Below are 23,104 nucleotides of genomic sequence, written 5' to 3' on the forward strand. Positions count from 1 at the left end.
ATAGTATATACGGGTTTGATTGGCACCTCTGCGCTCACGTCGATGTATGTTTATTCCACGAGTAAATTTTCAATTTTTAAAAAAATCTTTCGTTTCGAAATTCTCTGAATTTTTTTCAACGAATGAGAAATCAACAAAATTCTCTAGGATAATGAATGATGGATATCACAGGTAAAGGTAAAAACGTGATGCACGTAATCAAATCTTAATTTTCTTTATCGAGATAACTATTACAAGCTATATTTACACTGTTGCTCTATTAGAAAAAAAAACAATAAAAAATATTTTTCGTACCACCATCGTCGGAACGAGACCATAATTCCACATACTGATTACATTAAAAAGTAAAATTTCTTAAAACAAAAATAACTAAAATAATTGAAGGTGCATGGTTGTTCTTACAAATACCAGTTGCAATATCTCATTAATATCTCAAAAGCCTACTGAGCTTTCATTCACAAGCTGCGCGTGTTAATAAAAGAATCTCAATCTTCATCAGAGAGTGGTTCATACTGCGCGGAGAGCAAAGGGGCAGGTTCTTCGCTCTTCGATACAACAGTTTGTTGAACAGCATTTGCTTGTGGTGGTGGAGGAGGAGGTCCTGTATGAACACCCAATGCATTATATGGGTAGAAATTGGCCGGTGTATTTTGTGGCGGTGCTTGTTGCGAGTGACTTGTTGATTGAATACTCGGGGATTCGTCGATCACCATATCACCGCGTGGAGAATTATCAGCCTTGTCATCCTTGTCAATTGAGCTGGAGCCATTTCGCTCACCCGAACTCGTTTTGTCGTCCTCAGTACGCATTACTTCGACTATTTTGTTTTTTACATAGTCAAGAGGGGACAAGTGAGATTTGTTACTTTGCGTAGAAGACGAACTTGTAGTAGTAGTGGCAGTGCTCGCTTCGTAAAACCGTCGAGAGAAATGATTCGAGGTTGGTTCAGGTGGCGATACCGGCTCAGTATGATAAGTAGGTTGCGACGATTGTTGCTGTTGCGATGTTTTAGACGATTGCTGCTGGGATTGCTGTGATTGCGAAGACGAAGAAGGCTTTTGTTGTTGAGCCACACGAATTATTTGACGTTCATCACCCGACTTTCCAGGTTCTGGCTCAGTCACGCCTTTACGACGTTTCCATTGATCATCTGCTATCTGATATCTGCTCGAAGTAAACAATTCATCAATAATGTAACGAGATATTTGATAAGAAAATTGAAATTACATTCGGAAAAAATTTTTAAAACTAACCCAGAGTAAGGTCGATAAGAAGACATAGAAGGTGTGTAATCTTTATTAACAACATGTTCAACATGTTCAGCAATGGTAAGACCTTTAATACCACTGGAAGAACTATTATCCCGATTTGAATTGTCATCGTTAGCTGGACTATGTACCATACCATTAGGTTCAGCAGGGCTATCTCGATGAAAACCCTAGAACAAATACAGGAAAGCGTTAAAAAAAAACGTAAATTACAACAAAAATGTTTGATAAATGTATAATTACTTGGAAGAGTCTATCACCAGGACGAGTAGGCTGATTACTGTTGGATTGTCCTGAACCATCCGAGCCTGAGCCTTGATTAATTTGGTGCGTGATGATAGCATCAATCAAACTCGCCGCTGTTAAAGTATTGTTTTTACCCTGCTGACTCGATGAAGATGATGATGATGAAGATGTTTGATTGTGCTGTTGTCTTGAGGACGAAGGCGCCGGTGGGTGAGACTGTTGTTGAATTCTCGACGGTTGATAGTACGCACCAGTCTTGACATTAGCTGGCGAGTCGCACTGTCGCTCGGTCATGTCACGGTATAAGTTTTGGCTTTCAATATCTTTATAGGAGATATGAGAAACGATGTTTCTTTGACGTTCTGATTCCATGCGGTGTTGCATATGTTGCGACTGTTGTTTTTGATATCTTTGTTGCAAGTAAGCTTGTTGTTGTGCCATCTCTTTTTCTCGTTTTTGATGAGCAATTCTCATTTCTTGCTGTTGCTGTTGCTGAATTTCTCTTTCTCTTTGTGCAACAGCCATTTTGTGCTCTTGATGTTCTTTTTCGCGCTGAGCGGCAGCCATATGCTGCATCTCTTTTTCAATATGTTGTTGCTGTTGTACGAGTCTGTAATGCTGCTTATCCATTTCTCGTTGAATACTTAATCGATGCTGGTCCTGATGGTGTATTTCTTTTTCACGCTGAACGGCTGCTCTGTGATCAGCAGCAGCTTGAGCATGAGCCGCAGCCATTTCTTGTTGCTGCTGAACCAACCTGTGTTCTTGTTGCTGTTGTTGAATCTCTTTTTCCCGCTGATGAATGCGATCCATTTGTTGCTGATGTTCTTTTTCGCGTTGAATCCTTTGCTGTTGTTGTTGCTCTTGTTCTTCTTTCTCTCTCATTATTTCACGCTCTCTTTGTTGATGTTCCATAGCTACAGCCATTTGGTACTGGGTAACTTGTCCACGAGGCATTCTCGGTAATCCACGACTGTCTATGCCCCCGTAACGATCCCCATACATGCGTTCGATCGACATAACAAGGCCCTCGTGAGTTCCACTGCTGCTAGGTGCTGATGGTGGAGCGTGAGGAACGGGTAAACTTGGTTGCTGTACAGCAACATCCACGAGACTAGAAAAAGCTTCTAAGCCAGGTGGTGGAGCCGTAAAGTGTTTAGGTGTATTATGCCTTTGAATAACACCCTGTCGTGGCTGTTGATGAGATTGTGGTGGAGGAGTGCTGGCACAATACATACTACCCGGTGCTTGTGTTTCGCTCTTGTTGGCCTCAGCTGGATTACCGCCCCGATTACGTGGAAGCATTTGCTGGCTAGTAATGTAGTCATTCATTATAATTTGTCGCGATGACATCGGTTCCATAGCGTAGCTTGAAGGCTGGCGTGGAGTATAAGAATTGTATTGGCTTCCACTGCTGCTACTTTGGCCATGACTGACTACTACACCAGAGCTTGGCGATTGTTGAGGAACATTGGCTGTACTAACCGGTGAGTGCCTGATCGAGCGATGATAATCGTACAGAGCACCGCTCCGTTTGTCTACAGCATACTGATGAACAGGTGTGCCCTGAGTGATCGAGCCGCCTTCTTTTCCACTAGCAGGATTAGGACTCGGATTAGACTGATTGATATTACCCGGTGGAGTCATTTGACGCAGTACTTCAAATCGTGTACTCGTCACTGGTGTACCATGAGTAATCGAACCACCGGGCTTGTGCACATTACCCGGCATACCGCTCATTTTTTGAGTCGGTTTTTGGTGAGATCCGACCTGGGGTCCTTGCACCTTACCGATCTTGGTTGTGATCGGTGCTTGAGGTCTTGGCGACGATACGTATATATGAGGACTCTTCGTCGCTCCACGTGGAGGTTCGGGATGTCCAGGATGACCAGGATGAGGATGGTAGTACGTTGTTGGTTGAGGAGGCTCTGGTCGATAATGGCTTACAACAGTTGGTTTATGTACTTGCTGCGGAGGTTGCAGCATGTGATTTTGTTCTTGCTGGCGAGGCTTTTTGATTGAGAGGTCCAGTGTACCCTCTGTGTCCCTCATTGCTGCCGTTTGCTGTACTTGCATAACAACAAGACCTTCTTTAGGTAGCATGTCTTGATTAGGTTGACCTTGTTGCGATTGGGACTGTTGAGCTTGAGTTTGTTGCTGCTGGGATGATGCTGCAACTTGACTAGCCGTTAAACTTGTTTGTATTTGACCCAACTGCTGCGGACTAGACGCTGCTCTGTGGCCATGATGAGGATTTGAAACAACCGAAAGAGTAGCTCGATTTTGTTCTCTTTCAGATGGTCTTGAGTGCTGTTGCAGAGCGGATCCCGAAGAGCTTGACCCAGCTTTGTATGGGAAACGATGTTCAGTCAAAATACTTGAAATAGTTGGAGTGCCTGAGCTTACTGGCACGCTTGAAACCGGATCGTTTGGTGTATTAGGATTTCTCTTGAGTTGCATTTCAATAACACCAAGCATCAAATCCTGAAATTAAATAATGATTTATAATGAAATAATGATTATGGCGGAAATATAAGACAATGAATTCTAAGCATAAAAATTTATAATTTTTTACCTTTACGGTCAGCGGATTGTTTCCAGCTGAAGAAGGGGGCGAAGAAGCCGACTGCTGAGGAGGAGGTATTGATAGAATTGTCATCTGCTGGCTTGCTTGCTGTTGATTAATTGGATTCGCTGTGGCATTTGAAGTGTTGTTACCACTATTCTCTAAATCAACGCTGCAAACCTCATCCGCAGTTTCCTGTAACATAGTAAAATTGAAAACCTGAATTGACGTCGATACTTTGAAATAGCATTAAATTAAAATTTATACTATAAGTACTTAATACGGTATGCATAGAAGAAAAATTTTTAATATTTGTATAAAAAACATTTCTCTCAATTCTTAATTTCGATTCGTCGGCGGCGGTCGCGTTGAAAGCAAACCAGACCTTATATAGTAATTACATATAAAAGTAAATGACGTTGTTTTATAAATGATCGCAATTATTATGTGTCTACAGGTACGCTTATGAGAAAATTTGAATTGATTATACTCTTGCAGAGTCGTGAGAGATTTGTTTAAATAACTATGAAATATGAGTTAATAATTATCGAGCGATGAAAATAGTAATGATGGTGAAGATGATGACGATGATTATTTCTTCTTGCTTAATTCCATCCAGTTGAATTCTCTTCAGATGTTGAACGTCCATGCTCACACATGAAATTTTATCAAAAATTCATTAATTTGAATACTCTTAAAAATAACTTTTAATTTCTCTACATAAATATGTACACAATGATGAAAAAGAAAAACATACTCGACAGAGGAAAAATTACTACTTTGAAATATCATTATCACAATTAGATCGATAAATCTTCAGTGTTGTATCAAGGACCTTATCCCATTAAAACTGTGTGTGTGTGTAAATCGCTTGTATCCACATGATACTGACCATAATAAAAATGGATTAAGTGACAAGTGCATGTTTGTGATTGGTTAGAAAGAATATGATGCCCTGCCAAAAATCAAATCGAGTACCAGCACAAATCTTTCACAAATCATACAAGAGTATAAACAAAAATTGAATGATAAAAAATTAATAAAAAATGATTGAAAATAAAAAATAGATTATAACTTCATTACTATTAATAAAATGAGGAGAAGAGAGGAAAAAAGTATATAGTATTTTTAAATTGGAGTGAAATATAATTGACAAATAATTAAGGATTTTAGGATGGAGTTTTGTAATCATAATCGTGACAGCAATAATAACATCGATGATATTCAGGATAAATTATACATATGAGAAAGCTGTGCGCCGGAAACGATCATCTTACCGTGGCAGAGCTATCGTAGTCTTCCTTAGCGCTCATTGTTGTGCTTGTCGAGAGTGTCGTAGCAGAAACGGTAGCTGAAGAAATACTAGGGCATAAGGGTGACACCAAAAGCCCAGAGTGAGGAACACTTCCGGACCCTCCATCCAATAGTATAACTTTCCGAACCGGTGGAAGATGGCTCTGATGATGCTGCAGAACACCCAACATACTGCTAGAATTCAACCCTGCCTGTTGGGCGCTGCTCGTTATATGATTATGCGTCGGACTGTCAGCGCTCCTTGTATCGCTCGAGTCATGCACCTATTTAGTTTATTTTGTGTTTTTTGGGTGTATGTTTTCTTTTTCTTGCCGATCAAATTTTTGTACTCAGCCTCACTGGCTTTTTGATTTCGTATTATTATCATTTCACGAAGGAGTTTTGAATTTATTTTTCTGATAAGAGAATATTATATCTTTGATATAAGCAAAACAATTGTGCATTTTTCACTAGCACATTTTAATAAAATATTCATTTAGATAATATATTCTCTTATAAATAATGATAAGTTGGAACGAGCTTTTTTAAGTCATTTTGTCAATTGTTGCTGTAGATACGAGACCGCCGCGTTCGATCATAATAATTAAATAGTTATGATTTATTTATTATAAATATAGATATATATCTTTGAAAAAATACCAACAAAAAATAAGAAAAAATTTTCAAACATTTAAATTCCAACAAAAACTACTAAAGCCTTTTCTCCAAAGATTAAAAGTGAAAGAAAAAAGAATTCAAACGTAATTAAAAGTTATAAAGAGCAACGTACGGGCATTTCATCGCAGCTACTGGTACTGCTATTACTTTCTTCCTCGTCGGTCAAGCATGGTCGTCGATCTTCACCTTTGGCCTGGTAATATTCAGCAACTAGTTGATCCAAACTCAAACGCTTTCTGAAAGTCATGTAGTACTGTTTGCATTCAAGATCTGACTTTGTTCTGACAACCTCGTGCATCCTTTGCCAATTGGGACCATGCTCATGCAACCCTTTTTTGAGTCTATCTATTTCTTCCTCGCTCCATTGAGCTGATTCTTCGGCGATATTGCTTGACGAGGTTCCAGATATTTGACTTTCTCCAAGGTTCGCAAAATGAGGAGCCAAGCGTCGAGATATACGGCTAAAGCACGTCGAACAACATTTTGTTGCGTTGCTTGGAATTTCTGTGATTATAAAAATTATCATAATTATTCATCAATATTATTATTATTGTTGAGATTATTTTATGATGAAAATTCTTACGGAATTCCTGCACTATAGAATCACGAATTTCAGGCGGCAGGTCCATCCACTTGGGAGGTAAAGCCCTCAATCGTTTAATCCTTTGCTTCGGTCCCGTAGCCGATCCAGAAGAACCACTCGCCCCATTTCCACTGGCATTTGGGCAAGTTGGCAGCGGACAGGTGGTGCATCGTCCTCTCACAGATTTACAACGACAAGTATTACATACTCGAGCGCCGGGCTGAACTTGGTCTTCTCTTAAACCGTATTGTGAGGCCTGTGATCTCGCGAGAGGTCGACTCTGGTGACCAGCTTCGATGATCGTTTGACAGATAGCACATGGATACGGCCCCAATTGTCTGCCAGCCATATCTGCTAGAAAACGATAAAATGTTTGATTCAGTAATCAAGGTAAAACACTCAGTTTCCGCAGAGAAAAAAATGCAACGATAAAAATCAAATATACTAATAACGCGATTTATAGCACGCGAACCGAACCGGACGTATATAAACTTACATTGATGCAAGCATGTATTTATGGGAATAGAGTTAAATAAACCTGTTAAGTTGAGCTAAAATATAGATTTTGCCTTGACGGTTTTACGAACAACTTGTTAAATTATGCACGCAATGGCTGACTGTACATATTTAAAGCGATTGCTTATTAATGGTTGAGATATAAGAGAAGCCTATCCACCCTTTGATTGTAATCTGTACTAATATTACGCACGGAGCAATTTGAAAAGTTACTGCTTTTATTATTATGATTCTATAGTCCTGTTTCTTTTTCAATTATACTAAAACGTGAACTATGAAATTCGAACTATTTTAACACGGTCGAAATTTGTCTAATTAGTCATGTGAAAAAAGTACTTTTAATCGAGCCAGCGAAAAAATGTATACAATAAAAAAAATTGAACGAGGAGAGTCTGGCGAAAAACGAGGAATAATTAGGCGCTCGCGCACGTTACTAATTAACGATTGCCAATTAAAAAAATTCGCCTTCGCGAAACTTGTGCTTGTTTACTTATGCGCGCGTCAGCTCTATAATATGCGAAATTGAGTTGCATGGGTCTTGGTTGCAAAGATTTTTTCGCTTCACAGCGTTATCATTATATGTCACTTATTTTATAATTCATTCAATTATGTACAATTCAACGTCCAGTGGTTGCAACTCATATTTTGGCTTTTCTCTAGAGACTTTCAGTCATTTCGATGGAAATTTTTAAAAACCTACGAACATGCACGTGTCAACTTTTACGCATTGCAATCGAAATCCCAATTGTCCCCCCAATAGTTGGCATACGCGAGTATGGATTTTTCAACTTTTTTTTACTTCGTTAATCGCACGGTTTAATTGAAATAGACACTTCGTACTGCAATAGTATTATGAATGATTTTTGAAAAACTCGATCAGCTTCAATGTATAATTCCATCATAATTGCCGTTGATTTTGTTCGAGAAAGAACGAAGAAAAACCAAACAAGGCAAAATTTTCTGTAAAAGAAATCCTTGAACTGCACTCGAGCGCATAAAAAAAGAGGGTTAAAATGATTCTCTTTGTCTGATGACATAATCATCGTTCTTCATCCGATGATGATTCCTTGCGTATGAACACACATGCACACGCAGACCCTTCCTTTTATAATCTCGAATTGTTCATCAAGGTAAAAAATTCAACATTGGCTGCACAGAGCAGCAGCAAAGAGTCGCGTTTAATTTGAAGAAACAATGGTCTAGCGGTAGAAAGCGCGGGTCGCTCCATTGCATATTTGATCAAAAAGTCACCAAGTGCGTTTGCGCAATTAATACTGTCGAGATGTATACGTATCTCAAAGTCAGCGAGCGAGAGAGAAAAGAAAAATGAAAAACTTGCATAAAAAATCTTTCGCCTCGAGTATTGACATACAGACTATAACTTAAAATTAGCAAGATTTTTTGAAAAATGAAGTTTCACGACTAATTACGTGATAATATATCGAAAGATATGGTAATTATTCCCTTTGATAGAGAACGCGCGTAGGCTAACGTACACGGATGCCTTTCTGTATACGCTCTAATCCCGATTCACGCCTTATTTGTCCCTTTTCTCATTTTCAATTCTCTTCGAATGTACACCTTTTACAGTTATATAATGCCTGTGCAGCACACGGCAACGAGGCTGCGCGCGAAATTATATCAAAAGGAATAAACGAGCAGATGTCATAATCCTCCTGTTGACTGACCCGTTATGCGTATACGAAGCAATTATTTTGCTTATGCAATCGCGACGCATTTTACGTATGATGTCTGAAAATTATCAACTTTTACACGGTAGCCGAGGGCAAAATAAATTAAACGTTAAATATGTTATTTTTGATTAAATTAATTCAAATTTGAGATGCACGAACATGGATGCACAAAGCGCAGAGGCAGAGAAGAAAAAAGATCGAGAGAGAATGAGAGAGCGAAAAGGGATACATTTATCAAATTATATAGAGTAAGCAACATACATCACGCACGTATTGCTGCATTGCTATTACGTATTTATGAGATTTTGAGAATGTATATTTACAATGTGCGTGCGCCCGCTTAAAAATGATTAAAAGTAAACAACTTTTCTACCGTGCCACATACAAGCTCGACTTTTCCCTCGAGATATATGTATACACACTCGTTCTCTCTCTCTCTCTCTCTCTCTCTCTCTCTCTCCCTTAAATTGAAAGACATGAGAGGGGAGAGAAAAATCATGCATGATGCGTGTTTGCATGCGTGTACGCTTTGATATCGATACCAACGTACGTGATAATTTTAAGCGATGACGATGATTTCATTTGAAACGTACATCGAGTACCGCTACGTGTCGTTCCATCGGTTTTATGCGCGACGCCCGCGTACACGCTCGTGTCTGTGTATATTGTACGCGATTAAAATTGCGAGCGCAAAGCCCAGCCCACCCCACACTTGTCGCTCTTGACCAGCACCGCCGACGCCAATACGTACACCTACACATACTATACATGATAAATCAGCAGATGTCATTTACACGCGACATTGATGACGATTGCTTTCCATTGCACTGCTCTGTGGCAGTTATTTCGCAAAAATTGATCTTGTATATATTATTTTAGTATTAATCATCGGAGGATGATTTTCATCAAAAACTTGATTTACATGGAGTTTTTTTCTACCGAGCGAATCAACTTATTACTAGCAACTAAAAGACAAACATCTCTAAGCAATCCTTCGCTGAAACGCTATGTAGCTATCATAACGCTTTTATACACATCATATAGACTAGAATATAAATAATTTCTGCGCATCCTCGAAAACCAACTGAGCTTCAGTTAGAGCCAAACGATTCGTACGTAATCCAACGTGTACTATTTGCCCAAGAGCGAGTGTAGTGATAGCTAGCAAAGCTCGTTTCTACTACTACCTGCCATTAATTGGGATTAAGTAAATCAAGACGCTAATTAGCCTTTCTCTCTCTCGCTCTCTTCGTTTAATTTCGCTCCGGCAATTAAACTCGCTACACTCTTCTACCCCTGGCACCCCCTATCCACGTTTCCCAAAAATACATATACAAGCGTATAAACGCATAATATTTTGTATGTAACATACGCTCAGAAGAGATGAAAAGATTCTCTTTTCTCCCTCTTTCGTCTCTCGGTACTATAGAAACTGTTTGTTTATGCGCTAGCTTTTTTGGTCAAAAGCACGTGTTAAAACGCCATGATGTGTGCGGGTGACATCGACTTCAAAGTAAACTGTCGCACGCCTATATTCGTGAGCTTAATTCGATTATGTTTCATGGGTATTATAAATTTGAAAGGCACGTGCTCGGAATGTAGAAAACATAAAAATGACGATATTTCCACGCGAGTCAAGTGGGACGAAAGAAAATTGCAATGATAATTGTCCGGAGACTGAATAAAAGTACAAAAGGTAAATGCCAGCGAACGAAAGTAAAAAATGGAGAAAAAAAGAATAGAAGGAACGAGAAAGGTATCAGGGTATGGAAAAATGTAGAATCTCTCGATCGTTGTCGATTTAATGCTTCTACTTGGAACAAGGGAACGAGAAGCTTCTTCAAAAGCAAACACTTTTCACGATATTACACGAGAATTCCTCTCTCCCTCTCTTTCTTTCTTACCAACTCTCGTCCAGTAAATTCGCGAGGGAAAATATTTCGAGGGTTTTTTATGTAGATTTTTCTCTCTGGCTCTTTTTAAATACGTGTAAAACTATATCGCATTATAAAACATAATTTTTAATCGTCCGAATTGGTCGGTTGTTACTCCTTTTCCCCCATGTCCCGATACAACTTGCACAAGAAAGTTGTGTATGCTCATGTATGTAACAAACAGTGTGTAACATTAACATGTAAACTTGCACGCATCCGGGCACTATTGCATCCCTCAACGGCAATCATCTGGACAATCGAAGTCTCAAAGGACGAAAACGAGGCTGAAATGCGTTGACGATAACGAACAACGAGAGATAATCCTCCCGATGGATGAGCGATGCGAGAATCGCTTATATATCGCGCGAGTGCATGATGAACCTTAAAGCAACGGCGGCGGCACTTCAATGCTGCGAATGTATGCAATGCTGCCGCCGCCGCGCTGCGCGTAGGGCGATTGTGAATCAGAAATACTCGAGGGAAATAATGTTTAATCGCGGAGCTGCTATTGCTGTTACTGCTTTCGTCTCTCCCTCTATACATTGTTTGGCGCGAGAGCAAAGCAAGGCGACAAATTATTGCCTGTGAGGTATTTCGATCTACGGTCCTCCGATCCGTGGAAGCGCGTCGTGTCCATTGGGCTTCGGACTTTACGCACTCGTGTGTGACTATACACGCCGCCGTTTATGCATTACTTGGCTTATAATTTGCATCGAATGAGATACTTTTCAGAAAAATTCAATTTGTACGTATGAATATCAATACTTGGAAAAATACAACTCCCTTTAATTAAGTTGAAATAATCCGAGCGTCCTGCTAATGCATAATAAAGAAAAAAAAGCAGAAAGGAAATGAAAAACAGAGCTTGCTGCAAGCTTCATGATGATAGCTCGCCCTGCGATTTTCTTCCTTCGAAATTTTTCATGAATTTTACATGCATTGAGCAAATTAGCCGACTCTACGGTGCGCGCGCGTTCGAGTCCGCAACCACCCTCTTATCGGTTTTTAATAAAGAGCGAGTAATTTAACTGAAGAGTGAGCTTCACGGTCAGTTTGTACCTCCCGCAGTAATTATATTGGTATAAAAAGAAAGAAAAAAAGTTGATTGGTGAAAATTATGATGAATAAATGAAATAACTATTTCAAAAGTTTAAGGCACTCGATTCATTTTTGAAATTTTTCCCGTTAACAGCTTCGCATAAGAAGGAAAAAAGTTGCAGCCAATTTTACACGTACACGAAATCAGCTCATCCACAAAGGGGGCGGTTCTCTCTGTCTCTGTTAAAGTGCGAGTTTATGCGCGGTTATTCGCGCTCTCTGCGCGCCTCTCTGCGGGTGGGAGTCAGTCGGAGCGCAGCCGACCAACGACGCGCGCCACCGGGTACTTCTCACGAGCGTTCAAATCACGGGCTTCGTCAGAAGTGCTCGAGCTTTTGACCGTAACGCACATTCGCAAAATCGCCCTTGAAATAAGATCGAGCTTAATCAAGAGGGACATCAGTCAAGATGTACAGTTTGTACAGAGCTTGGTTCGGGAGCGGCGACGAGGTATCGGCTGCGACGTCGATCAACAATTACGCGAGATTGGATTCGCTATCGGCACCACCGGATACGGTCGTGCGAGTCGGTAACGAGGCCGAATATCACTTCGTCGCTCACAGAGCCGTGTTGACGGCGCACAGTGGCTATCTCAAGGCTGTACTGGCCAGCGCAGACGTCGGCAACGCTGCCAACTCGCATGTGTCAGAAACCGGCCAGCCGAGCGTTGCATCGGTCACCGTGCCCTCGACGGTTGGTAAGTCCCTTTGCTTCCAAAAAAAGACCATCGGTCGAGTCGTAAACGGGCCCTCGTCTTTCTTCAGGAGCCGAAGCTTTCGCCCCTCTGCTAAACTACATGTACACGGGTCGGCTCGAGGTCACCCTCGACAACATTTACACGGTCTTGTTGGCCACCCACTTGCTGCACATGCCCGGTGCGCTGGAGCAGTGTCGCGCTGCGTTGCTTCGGTTGCGTTCAACGGGCCCGAGTAGCCAGACGACGGCCACGACGACGACAACGACGACGGGCCCGACTACGGCGGCGAGCGCAGCCATTTCGACCTCTTCGTCGAGCAACAGCGTGCTGCGTCCGGTGCCGAATCGATTGCTCAACGTGGGTTGCTTCGCCTGGCCACCGCCGGCTCATCACCATCACCTTTATCAGCACGCACGGCACCATTTGGATTTGGCGCATTTGCCTAGCCTGCAGCTAGGCCCGATACTGCCGTCGCTAGCTCCGTTGGCTGCATCGGTTCAGCATCAACCGCAGCAACAGCTCAAGCTCGCACCTTCGCCCATCAACGAGTAAGTACGATGATCGAGATGAAGCGTCGTGACGGTAGTTTCTTAATTTTTTCTACTCGCTAGACCCAGAGAACGTTCCCTGTCGCCGTGCTCGAATCACTCGCAACGAATCGCAAGGAAGAACAGTGGCGCGGCTCGCTCGGCATCTGCTAGCCCCGAACTCATAGTGGCATCTTCTTCCTCGTCTTGCTCGGCGAGAGAGAGCAACAACGCCGTCAACAGGCTACGCGAGGAGGCCAACAGCAATTCGTCGGCCAGTACCAGCAGTGGGCGAGTATCGGTCGTAACGACCACGACGACATCTTCGACGAACCATCGTCAACAGCAGCGAGTCAGCCAAAAACAAGGCAACAAATTTGCGACGTCGATGTTCCAAAAAAGAGCCAATTCTTCGCGAAGCAACGACACGACCGGCAGCAATCATGTGACATCGATCAATCAAAGCAATAACGCTAATACCACAGGAGTGATTTTCGACGTTGCCTACTGCGACGGACCGGTACGCTTTCACCGAGTGCTCAACGAAAATTACACCCCCAACGCTATCAATAATCAGGTGAGCAGCTATGCTTCGAGCGAACCCATGCAAAGCATCGATTCATATTAACATGCGATATTGTCGTGCTTTAAAGCTGCAGGTTCGTCAGTGCAACGAGCGCACGAGCTCGAGCAATCTAGACGGTCACGGGCAACTTCACCACCACCAGCATCAACGTCATCAGGAAAATCGGGAAAACGACGAGAACACCGAGAAGAAATTGGCCTCGTCCACGGCGACCAACTCGCGCGTCTACACGTGCAACTATTGCCGCCACAGTTTCAAGTCTCAATACTGCTACCGTAAACACGCTCGGCGCCACATATTACCGACTAATTTGACGCCGGAACAGCGGCAACAACATGAACATGAACAGCAACAACAACAACAACAACAACAACAACAACAACAACAACAACAACACCAACACCAACAACAACAACAGCAGCAGCAACAACAACATCAACAACAACAGACGAGAAAACGCGAAGTACGTCTGCTGGATCTCAACGTACAGTACTATCCGTGCAAAATTTGCGGAAGTAAATTTCCTAGCTATTATTTTGTGCACAAACATCGAAAACTCTGTCATGCTAATACAGATGAGCAAACGCAGCAACAACAGCAGCAGTCAATGAAGATCGATCAAGACGACAAAACAAAAAAAGAAGAGCAAGAGCAGAGACAACAAGCTAGTACGAGCGCAAATGAAGATACATGCGTCGTAACTGAAATTAAACAGCATGAACAACCAGTATGAAATTTTCGACCCTGGCTTCGTGCAGATTTCAAGTTGAACGATAGCGAGAACTGTTGTGACGCCGACGAAAATAAAGGAATCGATGACGTCGACGACGAAGTTGAAGACGACGAGGATGATAAAATTGTCGAAATTTGAAAACTGCCTAGTGCCGCGTGTTTGATGACAGGGTGTCAGTTGAATTTCAAATAATGTATAATTAGTACAACATGAATCCATATTTAAATTTCTTGCGACTTTTTAGGAGTTTATTTATAGCTTATATTGAATAGATTCAATTATGTTATACAGGGTATTGACTAATGGTGAATCGAAATTGATCCTGAAAGTGTGCGTAAACATATCACGCATAATTATTGCGCGAAAAAATTTCAAGATCGACATCGAATTTTCTATCTATTGTATTTATACATAATTAGCAATAATATCAAAGAATGAAGTACATAGCAAACAATTGTTTTTCATTATGATAATAAAAATATTACTAAAACATATGTACACTATGCTCTTTTTTTATAATTATTAATAGCTCAACCCGATTACGTCTTGTTTTAAAATATCAATATGAACGAGTATCAGCAAAATGAGAGGTAAATTCAAGTGTCAACAACGGCACGCAATGCACCTATAGCGGTAATCCATCCCCCATCGACCGACCATCAAACAGTTGCAAAATATACGTATATTATCCGTATACGTATCATGCACTGCTTTTCACAAAAGGCAATTAAGTAAATTATTGTTAACCAACGCTTTCTATTCTATAATTATTACGCTATGAACTTATGCATCTATACATATGAGTAATACCTAGCATGTAATTATACCAATTATAAACGTTTATACATAAGTGAGCAAGTGGGGTTGTAAAGCCTTTTGCAGAGTGAGTGTGAGAGAGAGAGAGACAGAGAGATTTACCCTCGTATATGATTGCATGCAGACTCAACGCGCAGTTGGGTTTATTTGCACTGTAAATGCAGAATCTCTCTGCTCTCGTAAGAGAGAAAGAGAGAAACACTCGTTAAGCCGGCCTATGTATATTGCGTTGCCTCGTAGAATATACATAGAAGAATAGGAGGAACGAGGTATGTTGAGGCTTTCGATGATACTCGCTGATGTTGCACAATTATTATTTTGATACTGAATACATTTGAGCAAAGTTTATACGTACATCCAGGTAGGTGGGATTTAGATATTATCGGGTCAATAATTGCAATTTTAGTCTCGTGCGAACATATGCGTAGTTGGGATTTGTACGTAAGCGCTCACGATCAATTTTCAACCAAATGATATGATAATTTGTTTTATTTGTATTTAATTACCTCAACTAATATAACATCGATTTTATTTTTTGGTACATATCAATTTTTCAAAACAATGCCCGAGCATTTTTGACTCTCTAATGCAAAGTTTTCGGAAACTTTCAAAAAAACATAAATATAAAAGAGCCCTAGTTCTCGAAGTATGAAGAAAAAGTCCATCATTGCTTAAAGTGAGTATAAAATCTAACGACGTAATCGGGAATTTTTCGAATGAGATAATTCAATTTCATCTGTGAGCTTTCATTGAAAGTGAATTTTATTGTTTCACTAAAATTTGGAATAAAAATTTACTCACCTGAACTATCATGAGTCTGCGCGTCCTCGTCACTAGTCTCCATAGGAGTTGCGTGATTTTCTTTTTTCGTTTTATCTTTAGATCTACTTGATGCACCACCAACAATTGTTGTCGTGACTCCTTTTTTCTTGTCCACACAAGAAGCATTATTTAAGCTTACGTTCGAAGATGAGGACAAAGCACCTTTGCTGCTGTCGCATCGGCTAATAAAAGTTTATTTATTTAATAAGAGAAATCATTGATTTGCAACAATTCATGCAAACATTTAATAATTCCCCAATTAATTAAAATAATATTGATGTAATTAAATTACGTATCTACCCTTCCTAGCTTGCATGTGTAAGCAAATTCAAACTAATTTAGAATATGCATGCCAATTTACATAAAATTTCTATAAATGCTTTTCCGGAAAACTTTATTGAATTTATTCGAATTGCTTTTAAGAGAATAAGAATTCACATCAGATTGACGAATTAATAATGATAAAATTTGCTGTCGCGAGACTATGAAAACTGACTCAGTTTTATCGTCAAGCACATTTTAGAAAGGGTTGATCGCAGTGGGGTGAGCATTCTTGTTTACCAATTGAATTTACTCCAAGCTAGCGGGTATACGTTCTTATATAATTGATCAAAATAATTCATCATCTCAACTCTACTACTCACTTTAAATCTCGACTATCGCTGCTCGAAGGGGATTTTTCATCGACGGCATCTTTATTCGACAGCACTAGCGTATCTTTCGTCTCGATTTTAACATCTTTGTTTTCTTTGTTAGCCTCCCGTGCGTCTTTGGCGCTTACCGTGGACGCTGTACTACTGCCTAGAGTCGTCGTCGTATTAGTGAGTACACCAGCATTATTTGAAGATGCATTAGTACTCGGGACGGATGATACGGACGCGACTGCAGGCCCGCTTACTGCCGACGTCGTTTGCAATGTCGATGACGATGTGGTAATTGTCAAAGTCGTGTCTGTGTTACTATTACTATGAATACTGACACCACTGTTATGAGTATTTGCCGTAGAACTCGTAGCTAACGTTGACACCGTAGTTGTTGAAACGCTTGTCGAGACTGTTGAAGCAACTGTTATTGTTGAGGAACTTGTAGTGTTGGTATTGCTATTAGTTGCAGTTGTACTCAATGCAGATGATGTTGTAGTAGTCGACGCTGTTGACACGGTGGTGGCTGCGGCTGCGGCTGCGGCTGCGGCTGCTGCTGCTGCGGCTGCTGCACTAGGATTTTCTTGAGTTTTTTGTTGCTGCTCACGCTGCAGTCTTGTCGTTACACCCGTTGTGAAAATATCGATAGGTCCAATGTTCGCATTTGCATTATTAACCTGCAGTTAAATTTAGTTATAAAATTAAATTATCATCTACGTTTAAGAATTAAATAATATGATTTTTACGTAATAATTAAAATACATTGCTTAGTCTTCACCAAGAAATGAAATGTATGTATGTGAACCTTTCAATTGGAATATACTCAAACCAATAATATTAATTTATGCAATAGTATGACGAAATAGTTATTTATGTAACAAGTGCCCAAAAGGCGTTTTTGGGCACGAGTGTGCGGAAAAAACACCCACTCGTGCTGGCATGGCCGACACTCGTATCTTTTTCCGCACACTTGTGCCCAAAAACGCCTTTTGGGCACTTGTTACCTAAATCTAGTATGCAACACGTGCCCAGCATTTGCGCACAGTGCCGGCATGGCCGACACTCGTGTCTTTTTCCGCACACTCGTGCCCAAAAACGCCTTTTGGGCACTTGTTGCATATATAACTATTATCGAATAGTCAACTATAGTTTCCAAACAAAGATTAAAAGTCACGAAATTGTTTTTCATTTTCTTTTTTACTTCAATGCATCTTCAATTTATTTATAAAAGTAATTTTCAACTTTTAATAAACTTACTAAAGTAGTACCAACCTTATTATTAGGGTTATTACGCGTCCGTGTTCGTCTAGACTTCCTCAGCATTTGCTTATAGTTTTCAGTTTTCTTCGTTAGGTAATAGTGCATAACACAATCTGATACTGACTTATGTTCAAATGCTTGAGCAATAGCACCGAAATTTTTCGGATGCTGCAAGTATTTTTCTTTATACATATCGTGCTCTTGAGGAGTCCAAACGTTAATGCTTTTACGCTCATTGTGCAATGATTCCAGCTCTTCTGGTGCTAAAAGACCATTCCGATTCTGGAAGGCTAAGCGTCTCTGTCTAGCATCTAACAGAAGAGGTGGTATTACGGCATAAGACCGCATTTTCTTATCCTCCAGCTGTAATAGTTATTGTTTGTTCGAGTTATTCATTTGTTAAAATTGTATTTATTTATATGGCTTTGTTGTAGTAAGTGTGATGATGATTATAATGATAATGATGAACAAAAGTTAATCGTTTTTTTGTTAAATTTTCAATGACGTCAAGTGCACGGTTTTTTGATACTGACCTGACGGTCCAATAAAGCTTCTCTATTTGCAGCAACCTTGTCTTCCTTCTAATCAAAAGCAATCGGAATTATCTTCAATTGGCGTGAGTGTTTAATAACATCATATTATTTTTTTACATTGATCTAGTTTATTATTCATTTGTTTCTACTGAATCAACCGTAAGATAACTCGTTATTGTAATCATTTTGCGATCGAAACAACTAAAATAAAAATTTGTCAATTTTGCATTAATTTTTTATTGCATCATTATGTTAGTTTATGCAACATTTTTATCCTTAACTGTCGATAACTTTTCGACCATTTCCTCGATTAATTACATTCATAAAATTAAAACAGCTCTTATCAAGAGTCACGGTACAACACGAACGTACCAGATACCGATATCACAGGCAACGGTAATATCAACTAAGTAAATCAAGGGCTTCGAATTAGATATCAAGTTTTTGATGCTTTGTTAGATGCATGTAAAATTGATTAATATGTTTAATAAGCACATGAATTTTGTTGACTGTTTAACGCTAATACATAACAAATGATGACATAAAGAAACGATGAGCGAAAAATAAGTTAGTTGCAGAAATGTAAATGATGGACAGTTTAATAGCACTTCAGGAAGTTCCATCGTAAATTTTATTATACCAACCTAATTAGGGGAAAAATTACGAATGTCGTGCAATTTTGCTATTTATTAGAATTATTCAAACCATTTGATGTAATATACGATGAATTTTTTAAAACAAATGATTAAGTATTGAGAAAAACCGTGATATTAGTTAAACACTCACATTAGACCAATAGAAGACACTTAAAAGCTATCGTTTACTAAGGTCACTGAAATCATTTTTACGCGTATGATCTTTAGAAATACTCAAATCAAATATAGATTTTCGTTCGTCAAATAAAATTGAATTTTGGCAAATCTATTTATGGTACGATAAAGCCAAACATCATCCATAACAACAACAAGCCAATGGGTTCCATTACTACAATCCCATACCTCCTGCTCTTGCAGCCCATCCATTATTTCTTCGAGATCAGCCTCACTTTTAATTCTTGCACCTACCCTGTTGAAACGTTCCTTATCCTCACGCTGCTTGCGTAATTCTGGGAAGACTTTTTCGAAGAACTCGCGATTTTTAGCTTCCTTGTTTTTCCGCTTTTGGGTATTTTCTAGTTTTTCGACTTTTCTATGCCACTCTTGGACCAATACTGCATACGTAGATGATTGCATGCGGTGCAACGTTGCACGTTCAGAGTGTTCCTTTCTCAAAATTGCAACCAATCGAGTTTTTATGCATTGATGCCTAGCAAGATTGTCGTCGTATATTGGTGTGTCGGACGGTTGGTTATATAAAGGCAGTCTTACTCTAGGTCCAAGTTTTACGAATTGCCTATGTGCTTCGATAGCTTTTTTCTAAAAATTATAAGAATAATGTGTGATTTATCTCAAACTTATATTAAAGCATATTATAGAGAATTTGAGACAATCACCCTATTTTCCATGTAAATCTTCTGTGACAGTGTATGATGCTTAGGCTGTTGGGCAACCTCTTCATCTGGGCGTTTCGCTTCCAAAGGTTGACTAGCAACTTCTTCAAGCTCTTTAAGTTTTTTTCGGAGGCTATCAATATTTTTTTCCCTTTTGGCGATTTCACGATCAACCTTAGAGATCTGCTGCAGCAAATCATCTTTGGTAACTTTAAACGCCGTATCTTCTTGATTACCTTGCTCTGGAAGTGTTGGTGAGATAGCTTCTGTTTGCGGTGTATAAGTTTGCTGTAAGAATAATGTTGTATTAGAATATGCTTGATACAAAACTTTGCGTGCCCATCTCAACGCTTGAGCAATGACATGATATTACATACCCTCACGTCTATCCTTAACGGTTGTTGTAGCTGCATATGCCTTTGTCTATTAGCATTTTCTTGTGCACTCGTTATTCTCGACTCAACAGATTGCTGCGGCGTCTGATGCGGATGTGGTTGATGTTGCGAATGCTGTTGGCTCGGAGATGGCGATGGTTGCTGTTGCATCGAACTCGAATGATTAGCACCCAATTTGATTTTTTTGAACGGTGGAGCATCTGGATGTATCTGTACAATGTCTACTCCAGCCGGTCGATAATCTTGAGGCTGCATCGTCAATATCGTCGGCTGACGTGTGTTTCTGAAAGCTGCTGCAGCTGCTGCTTGATAATCCGCCGATGAAGGCGGAGCACCAGACGCCGGCGATGAAGGAATTGAGCCCGATGATGGAAGTAACGAAATTCGAGGACGATCATTACGAATCGATGACGTGTAATCGGCTACTGCAGCTACGTTGCTGGCTACGCTTATAGCAACACGTTCATTAACCTGAAAATGATAAACATATTAACAAATGCTTAAGCTCTTGCTCATTTTGACATTAATTAAGATGAAATTTAGATGAAGCTATAACAAATTATGGTGGCTTCCGCAATGATGGTTTTACGTACGATAACTAATGTCATTCAGCTGGACTCCAAGACAGTAATTGAGGGTCAAAATGTTAAGTTAAGCTTAATAATTATTGAAGTAGAAAATTGGATTTGAATCTTTCAATTTTTTTTTTTCACCGTAAAATCAAGTAACAAATCAATGCTTAATACCGAATGATGACCTATCTTTGTTTTCAGGGACAAATGCGATTAATTTTACAATCATTAGACAGTTGCATCGAGTTACTAGATAATGTGAACACAGGGTTAACGACACTCACATTCGAACTGGTATTTCTATATACATCTCTGCTATAAGCAGCATTGGCAACCGACGATGGAACGTGTTGTCTATTGCCGGCTGGATTTGGTTGCAATATCGAACTTGAAGAAACAGAAGCAGCTGTGATACTCGGTACTACGGCAGTTGCGTTGCCCGATACAGATGATGGATGAGCTGCCGAATGAGCAGGCGTCGGTGGCGGTGGCAGATAAGGATGTACGTAGCGCAAACCTGCCGGTACCGGCACAACCGGAGGCACCGTTATGTTCATTATTGTGATGTTTCGTTCGTTTCCTGACTGCTAAAATGGATTGAACATAGAGAAAAAAATTGAAAGATTAATTAACTTTCCATAATTTTGCTTTACTCGAGCAAACTGGTTTGCGTACTTACCGAGTGCAGATTAGCTGCAGAAGCTGCTTGCAATCCAGCTTGGGACGTTGCAGCAGCAGCGGCGGCAGCGGCAGCGGCGGCAGAGTGCGACGACGAGGACGACGAAATAGGCTGGCCAGCAGGTCCGCCAGCGGCCGAGCCACTGTTCATCGCCTGCAGCAGCGCCGGCGATGCCGAATGATGCGGCCTTGCAGCTGCAGCCTGCCCTGCCGCTGCTGCTGCCGCCGCTTGCGAATGGAAGTCGTGCAGACGCTGCTGCTGAGAGTTGTTTTGACCCTGCGGCTGCTGTTGCTGTTGCTGCTGCGGTTGCTGTTGCTGTGCTGACGGCTGTTGCTGTGATAAGCGCGAATAAGACAGATACGAATTCGTGACGACGGCACTAGCTGACGGCCCTTGCTGCTGCGGCCCACTCTGTGACAAGGCGTAAGAATCTTGCACCGCAGATGGAAGGTGATAGGTTGAGTAAAATGGAGGAGCGTATGGACTTGGGGGATGCAATTGGCTTGTTTGTTGTTGTTGTTGTTGCTGCTGTTGCTGTTGTTGCTGCTGCTGCTGCTGCTGCTGCTGTTGCTGCTGCTGTTGTGGCTGTTGCTGCTGCTGCTGTTGTTGCTGTTGTTGTTGCTGTTGCTGTTGTTTTTGTTGTTGATGTAGTTGTTGTTGTTGTTGTTGTTGATGATGTATTTGTTGCTGTTTCAGTTGTTGCTGTTGCAGTTGTTGCTGTTGTAGTTGTCGTTGATGATGTTGTTGCTGTTGTTGTTGTTGATGTTGTTGATGTTGATGTTGTTGTTGTAGATGTTGTTGTTGTTGTAGATGTTGTTGTTGTTGTTGTAGATGCTGTTGATGTTGTTGATGTTGATTATGTTGATGTGGATGCTGCTGTTGTTGTGGTTGTTGCTGGCGATGACGTTGACGTTGACTGCCGCCAGATCCGCCACCGCCACCAACGCCTCTGCTACCCTCGACTAGGTCCGACACCGTTAGTTGTTGGATTTGACCCGACCCCTGACTCTGACTCTGCGTAGCGCTGCAATGAACAACAATTTAATTAGTTCAATATTTTTTTAATCGACTACTTAGGAATGTATACTACAATTGAATCATTTTTCAAGGTTCAAGATCACTGCAAGCAAACGAGAAGGACATTTCATTGAAGTTTGAGTATTGACACAGAAAATGCATAATGTTTATGTATGCCTAATCATTAGTTTTTATAGAAAAATGTATTTTTCGACTTTGTTAGTACAAAGCTCATAAAAATAATATGATAAGTGCATTCTTACAAAAATGCTTTTGTATAATCGACAAATAAAATGTCAAAATTAAACGATTGTTAAACCGTTTAACATTAATCACAGCCGTAAAATCATATATTTTACTCGAAAAATTCAGCTGATTGTAATTGAAGTCTAATTCCTTATTTTCATTGCTTGCTTGTTCAGCGTATGTCTAACAAGGAGACCTTCTCACCTTTGGGGCAC

General features: G+C 40.4%; 1 protein-coding gene across 9 annotated transcripts; it reads right to left on the reverse strand.

Annotated features, from left to right (window-relative positions):
- Nucleotides 1-198: 198 nt before the first annotated feature.
- Nucleotides 199-22,205, reverse strand: LOC106653139 (nuclear receptor corepressor 1). Of its 9 annotated transcripts, none has more exons than XM_023462605.1 (16): nucleotides 21,627-22,205; nucleotides 21,232-21,531; nucleotides 20,358-20,846; nucleotides 19,984-20,268; nucleotides 19,490-19,906; nucleotides 18,492-18,539; nucleotides 17,971-18,321; nucleotides 16,702-17,375; nucleotides 16,037-16,239; nucleotides 6,635-6,988; nucleotides 6,164-6,555; nucleotides 5,358-5,657; nucleotides 4,090-4,275; nucleotides 1,512-3,998; nucleotides 1,254-1,438; nucleotides 199-1,164 (listed from the first exon to the last, which is right to left on the reverse strand). In XM_023462605.1, the coding sequence occupies exons 1-16, from the start codon at nucleotides 21,774-21,776 to the stop codon at nucleotides 486-488; spliced, it is 7,500 nt and encodes a 2,499-aa protein (XP_023318373.1). In that variant the 5' UTR covers nucleotides 21,777-22,205; the 3' UTR covers nucleotides 199-485. The 9 variants fall into 9 exon arrangements, with proteins under 9 accessions (XP_023318373.1, XP_014227895.1, XP_023318375.1 ...); XM_014372409.2 differs by having other exon boundaries at nucleotides 18,492-18,536; nucleotides 19,556-19,906; nucleotides 21,232-21,534; XM_023462607.1 differs by having other exon boundaries at nucleotides 19,556-19,906; nucleotides 21,232-21,534.
- Nucleotides 22,206-23,104: the final 899 nt, after the last annotated feature.

The sequence above is a fragment of the Trichogramma pretiosum genome, unplaced genomic scaffold (assembly GCF_000599845.2).
Source record: "Trichogramma pretiosum strain Unisexual culture from Peru unplaced genomic scaffold, Tpre_2.0 scaffold8, whole genome shotgun sequence".
Classification (NCBI taxonomy): Eukaryota; Metazoa; Arthropoda; class Insecta; order Hymenoptera; family Trichogrammatidae; genus Trichogramma; species Trichogramma pretiosum.